Raw genomic sequence first — 6864 nt, 5'->3', positions numbered from 1 at the left:
CTCATTCATCTTTTATGTGATGTTTACCCCATAATTAAAGCTGTTCAGCATATTTTGAGTTTTTAATTTTTAATTTTAATTTTTTTTCCCATTTGGTGTATTTTAAAGCTCATATAGTATACTTTTCATCTCTAGATATTCAATTTAGGTCTTTTAAAAAATCTTCCATATCTCTACTTAATGTGTTAAATTTTTCCTCTAACTATTTGATTATATGGAATACAGTTATAATTATTTTAAATGTTCTTTCCTACTTATGTGTCAATTCTGGGTCAGTTTTTCATGATATCCTGACTATGGATCTTTCCACATCTGGTAATCTTTGATAAGTGCCAGAAATTGCAAATTTTACTTTAGTTTAAGTGTTAAATGTTTTTGTATTCCTATAGACATTTTTTTAAAAAATGGTTTATTTATTTATTTGAGAGATAGTTGGTGGGACAGAGGGAAGGAGAGAGAGAATCCCAAGCAGATACCTCGCTGAGCATGGAGTCAGATGTGGGGCTCGATCTCGCCCTGCAACAATGACCTGAGCCAAAATCAAGAGTCAGACACGTAACCCACTGAGCCAATGATATAACCACTGAGCCAATGATATAATTGAGTGATATAATTTAGTTTAGGTATAATGTCCCCCTACCTCTGAATACTCCATCTGATGCTCTGTGAATGATGAAGTTTTTCACTCTGGCTAATGGAAACAGGAACTATTCCAGGCCCCTTAGGGGTTCCAAAGAACATTCCTTCTAGTTCTTTTGGGTGGTTGTTCCCTTGGCTTCAGGTACTTTTTTCCCCATGCATTCATCGATCAGGCTAGAGGGGCAGTCTCTGAAAATCCAGCGTTCTCTCTCTTTGCAGCTCTCTCCTCTTCTGTAATTGGCCTTGCAAACTCTAGCTGCCTTGTCTTTCTGAACTTCCTTTAGGGAGACCACTGAGCTATGCCTGGGTTCCCCCTTTATGGATTGCATCTTAGAAACTTTCTCCAGGCAATAAACTAGGACAATCATAGTACTCATGTTGTTTATTTCTTTTCATCATCATCCTTCTTTGCCTGATGACCAACATCTTGAAAATTTTTGTTTCCCATATAATTTGTTCCCCAGGTTCTGGTTTTTTCAGGAAGGAAGGTAAATCTGTTTCCTTTTATTTCACCTCATCTGCTACCTGAAGTCCCCACAATTAATTCTGAAGACTAAGATTCACAGTTTTTTTAAATTGTTGATACAGTTCCTAATAGTTAAAGTTTAGTGATAAACTTTTTCAGAGAGTATGATTTTAATACAAAATATAAATTTAAAATCTTAAATTTAATTCACGTAAATGAGCTCAATCACTATTTCCAAGAGTGCTTATTCTTTCAACAAATATTTGAGCACCTCATTTGTAGTAGACATCCTTCTAGTTGCTGGGAGTTACAGCTATGAACAGACAAAATCCCTGCTCTCATGGAGCTCACGTTCTAGTGGGTATGTTTTTAAAAATGTGAATGCAGAGTGTATGCTAATTTGTCAATGTCTTTTTGCAAAAAGCTCAAAAGAATAAAACTAAGTGATGTCAGAATTCTAAGGAACAATGACAAATCTAGGCATAGTGTCGCTTGAAACATGTCAACAAATTGAAAGCTCTTGAACCACAAACAGTTGTATAGCATCTGTGGGCAATTTTTACTCAATTTGGACTTAAACTTCAGGAGGCAAGTGCCCTGCCTAGCAGTTTTCCTCTGAATTCCCCCGTGCCTAGCAGTGTCTGGATTACAGTAGGCACTTAATCCATAAAGTGATGAAAAAATTTCAACCTACCGGTCGCTGAGGACCGCGCTTTGGTTCCTTCCAGGCATAACTGATAGGGAACAGCTAAGCAGAACCACAGGGATGGAAATGCTTATGCGCAACGTATCGCGGCGAGATGGAAGTGTAACATGAGGTTGGCTGCTTGTCCACCATTGTCAGTTCTTTTAAATTTATGACTGGCAGGTGAGAGCTGACACTTGCCGCCTTTGATTTGGTTCCTGACGTTTTAATACGGTTGATCCAAGTCTCTTGCCTTGATTTCCCTAGGTGGGGGAGGCGAGGACAAGAAGGGATTCTGTATCTTTCAAACTTTACTTTTCAGGGGTTTAAGTGCATGTTATCTATAGAAATATGTGGAGAATTGAATATGCAAATGATATATGGAAAACTTGGATGCGTCGCAGGTGGAGGCCGCCCCTGGACCGCATACATCCATTCCTCCCACCTCCGCCCGCCGCCACCCCAACCCCGCAATCGACTCAGGTGCCGGCAAGCCAAGCCCACCGCGAGCCAGAAGGGTAAGTGGGAGGCGTGGGCTGGCGCCAGCGGGCTCAGCTCACCACCAAAGAGGTTTGCTGCAGCGGCGCGAGCGTGGACCCCCAGCCACCCCGCGCCCCAGCCCTGGCCCCAGCCCACCCGCACGTGCTCCGAGCGTCGGGACGGAGGCGGGCGGAGGGCGGGGCGGGGGCGCGGCCGGGCGGCCACGTGACCGGCGGCGCGGGTATTAAGCCGCTCGGCAGCTGCTCGCCGCCTGAGCTGGTGCTTCGCCCGCGACCCAGCGTCTAGGCGTGCCGCCCCGAGAGGAGCCGCGCGAAGGTCACCCCGCGCCCGCCAGTCTGCCGCCTGCGCCTCCGCCGAGCTCCGCGCGCCCCGCCGGCCCCGCCGCTTCTCCGCCCGCCATCCCGTCAGTCCATCAGTCCGTCCGAGCCCCGCGCGCCCCGCCGCAGCCCCGGCTCCCCGAGCGCCATGAACCAGATAGAACCCGGCGTGCAGTACAACTACGTCTATGACGATGACGAGTACATGATCCAGGAGGAGGAGTGGGACCGCGACCTGCTCCTCGACCCCGCCTGGGAGAAGCAGCAGAGGAAGGTCAGCAAGGGGCCCGTGTCCGCCGCCTGCGGGCTCGGCCCCGGTGTCTGTGTGTCCCAGCCCCCGCGGGCTCGCCGACTGCGGGCACTAGCGAGAGGGCGCGTGGTGGAGGTGTCGTGTTGTCCTGTGTCATCGTAGTCCGGGTGCCCCGTTAGGAAGGAGAACACTTCCAGGGACAGGCACGAAATTGGGCGTCCAGTCTGTACGCGCGCGCGCGCGTGCGTGTGCGTGTGTGCGCGCGTGTGTAAGTAACGTAAGAGTCACAGAACGAAAAATGTTAAAAGAGAAACAGTGCTGTGTACGTGTGAATCTGCTTTAATCAGCGTTAGATCAGAATCTGAAAGACTCTCGGGTCGCTCCTCACGCCTTGAGTCTGTGACCTTGGCCACGGGAGTTATACTTTACCTGCACCACTGTTTGCCTCTCGCCCCTCCCCAAATAAAAGATGTCAGGGGAACATCAGTGTCATTGGGATTTCCACAGGGCTCCCCAAAGAGGAATTGCAAATCATTTTTTAGGTGTTTTGGGCTCCTAAGAGACAGATGCTGTAGGAACACCAGACACTCACCAATAAAGTAATAATTATTTCACACTCTATTTATGGTTCATGGAGGTAAGCACCCAGGGATGAGGGAGTCAGCCAGCTCTGAAAGCTCCTTGCCCTTCTTGGTAGGCGCTCTGGGGGCCCAATGGAATATTCCATTATTTCAAGGTTTCTTCTTGATCCCCTTGGCTAGAACAAGTAGGGGATGCTCACCAGGAGGCTAAATCCCACCTCCTGTTTGACTGGGCACAGAGCCTGGCGGACGTGCCAGCCCAGACCTGCTAACCCAGCTTTATGATGACAGTGTCAGGACAAAAGTGAGGTGCCCTATACTTTCCCCTACTTTTTTTCTGGGGTGTGGGGCAAAGTGGAATTCCTTGCTAAAGACCTGCTTTTAAGTGAATAAGGTCTGCCCACCATATGTGTGCATGGGAAATGCTCTCCTAGCTGCCCCTGTGAGTGGGTGTGCTGTATGACACCGTAAATTAGCATACGACTGTGGGGCGACACATACATCCCATCCTTCTGTCCCCATGAATGGCCTTGGCTGCAAGGATCTCTCCCTATTTGGATAATTACCAAATACTGAAGCATTATTTTTACATGAAGATCTCTCTTTTGTCATCTACCCTCTCTGGTCAAATACCATTTACTATTATTATTCTAAAGCTCTCATTTGGGTACATTTCCCTCTCCACCTTAGCTTCCTAAGAGTTCCACCATCCCCACCTTCTTGGAAACAAGAGGACAAAAGTGATAAATAGAAGTTGAGTCTACAAAGGAAAATAACATTTCAGACCTCCTGCTGTTTTTAAAATGACTTCGTGAGAGAAACACATGGCGTGAGGATTATTAATATGTCGTCTGGGTCAGTGATGCATTATCAGTCAGCAAGAAGTTAAAGTGAGTTTAACTTTCAGCATTAGTGTTTTTCTTTAAAAGATTTTCCCACAGTTTTGATTACTACATTTTTCACTTTTTTTTTTTTTTTTTTGAAACTCCTAAGCCTTACTTTCAAAGGTTGCCTTTTTTTCTTATGAGACACAGTAAAGTAGCTAAGACATTGGACAGGTACTCTGCCCGTCATTTTTAGGACTAACGGTCTAATCACAGTGTTTCTGTTATTTTTGTTTTTGTTTTTTCTTACAGTACAATATCAGGATAGAGCTAATGTTAGTTTCTAAAAGTCACATTGACATCTATATCCTCTTATTTTTTTTTATCATGTTCACAATATTTTTAAATAGAATTCCTGTATGAACATATCATTATAATTGTATAGCACTTGACATATTTTATTAAAAAGTGTATATACTTCCCAATCCCAGTTCAAAAGAATGCTAGAAAGTTTAAAGTGAGAATTCATTTTTTTTTCACCTCAAGATAGATTGAGTGTTGTAGATGCTGGGGGGGGAATAACCCCCACTGCCATAGGACACAGATCTGAATAGATCTAAAACATACTGTGTTTCTACTTTTGGTATAGCACCTACTCAAGTCAATAAAATAATATTGAACTGTGAGTTCAGAGTAAGAGCAGTGAGTGGCCTCTATTTATGTCCTATGAGACACACTGTTGGAACAGGGCAAGGATAAAATACCATTGTTTCTATTGTGGGCTACCTTCTCCACACTCCGTTTCAGTGATATGCTGGGTATGAGATCTGTCAACAGATGTTGGTAACACATGATGACGTCCGTAGCGTTTTAATGGATGTGGTGCCTAATTATATCCACAGTTCAGAGAGTCTCATAGGCTGTGGTAATCCTTGCCTTCTGGTGTGGAATTCCTTGCTACAGAAGGACTTAGTGAAAGTATAGTGCTTTTTTTTTTTCCTTTTTCTTAGATGATTTTTTAAAAATTTGGCAAAATCCATGTAAGAAAAAATGTACCATCTTAATCACTTTTAAGTGTGCTGTTCTTTAAGGTTAAGGAATGCATGTTGCTGTGTTATGCGGCCAATCTCCAGAACTTTTTCCATTATGGAAAACTGAACTCTGTATACCCATTACATTCTCCCCTCTCCCCAGCCCCTGGCAACCGCCCTGCTACTTTCCATCTCTATGAATGTGACTCCTCTAGAGATCTCATGCACGTGAAATCCTCCTGTATTTGTCCTTTTGTGGCTGGCTTATTTCACTTAGCATAATATTTTCAGGGTCCATCCATGTTATGGCATGGGTCAGTATTTCCTTCTGTTTTAAGGCTGAATGATATTCCACTCTATGTACATACCACTTACTTATCTGTTTATCGGGAGATGGACACTTGGGTTGCTTTTGTCAATGGTGAATAATGCTGGTTTAAGTATGTGCATACCAGTATCTTCTCGTGACCTTGCTTTCAATTTTCTTGGTTTTATACTCAGAAATGAAATTTCTGGTTCCTGTGATAATTCCATTTTCAATTTCTTGAGGAAACTTCATGCTTTTTTCCAAAAGGAGGCAATTCAGAAGACATTGATTTTAGCATTAAGTATGCATACAGGGATTTCAGAGTGCTCCCCTTCTCTTTCAGGGATGTTTAGTAAACAGGGATGGGGATATTTATATTCATGTAAATGAGGCTGTCTTCAGTGGACTTTTGAAACTTCTCAAGCTTTGGTATTTAGAAGAAAGCTCCTCTTGGAACCAAGGAACATATTCAACCTTCAGTTCGACTGAAGCCTAATCAGGAGGTGACTTGTCAGAACAGCAATGCTGACTATGTGTGCTATCTCTGTAAGCACGGGGTGCTGTCCTTCACCGCTCTGGGAGGCTAGTACAGGCCTTTTAAGGAAATAAATGACTGTGTGTTTTGTGACATGAGGGGTCCTTACCCCCTTAACTTGTATATGGCTGGATGATCAATACACTTTTTTACCAGCTTTGGGGAGAATAAGAGAGCGGTTCATATATTCCCCCATTTGGAGTTCTCCCCAGTTTTAGTCAGTCCTAGAGAAGGTCAAGTTCTTCTGCATAGTCAGAACCTACATGGATTGATTCACCACTCACCTCAGAGTACCTCCTGTTCACCCAGTCACCCAGGCTAAAATGTCGCCGGGTTGGGTCAGGCAGCATCCAAAGACATGTGTGGGAGCAGCTGCCCACAGGGTCCAGGTTAATTAGAGAGCCAGGGAACCCGAGGTTGCCCCGCCCAGTGTTCCACGGCGAGTACCTGCCGAGGATGGGAGCAAAGTGAAGTGTCTTCTCCCCTGCACCAGGAAATCTGCCTTTGCATGAACTTTTCTCTGGAGAAAAAGCAGTACGTGTTTCAACAAGGTGAACAGTTACTAAAAAGCGGGTGACCATTTCCAGGTTCGTGAAACCTAGAGGGCTCTTAGCCCTCACTGGTACTCTCTGACCGTTGTCAAGTCCCTAAGCCTTCACGTGTCCATGTATCTAGAAAATAAAGGTAAGCGATACCTTTCTTACCTCATTGTGTTTCTCAGGATCAAA

General features: G+C 44.7%; 1 protein-coding gene across 2 annotated transcripts in view; it reads left to right on the top strand.

The window, feature by feature from the left end:
* Nucleotides 1-2533: 2533 nt before the first annotated feature.
* Nucleotides 2534-6864, top strand: part of ACTN2 (actinin alpha 2) — a 66258-nt gene continuing 61927 nt past the window's right edge. Inside the window, exon 1 of one of the 2 annotated variants that reach the window (XM_032312976.1) lies at nucleotides 2534-2882. In XM_032312976.1, the coding sequence (XP_032168867.1) occupies nucleotides 2757-2882 (126 nt within the window). In that variant the 5' untranslated portion in view covers nucleotides 2534-2756. The remainder of the gene's footprint in view (nucleotides 2883-6864) is intronic. The other variant, XM_032312975.1, reaches the window with a different exon arrangement.

Source organism: Mustela erminea, chromosome 14 (assembly GCF_009829155.1).
Source record: "Mustela erminea isolate mMusErm1 chromosome 14, mMusErm1.Pri, whole genome shotgun sequence".
Lineage (NCBI taxonomy): Eukaryota > Metazoa > Chordata > Mammalia > Carnivora > Mustelidae > Mustela > Mustela erminea.
This window is presented reverse-complemented; position numbering and strand designations above follow the sequence as displayed.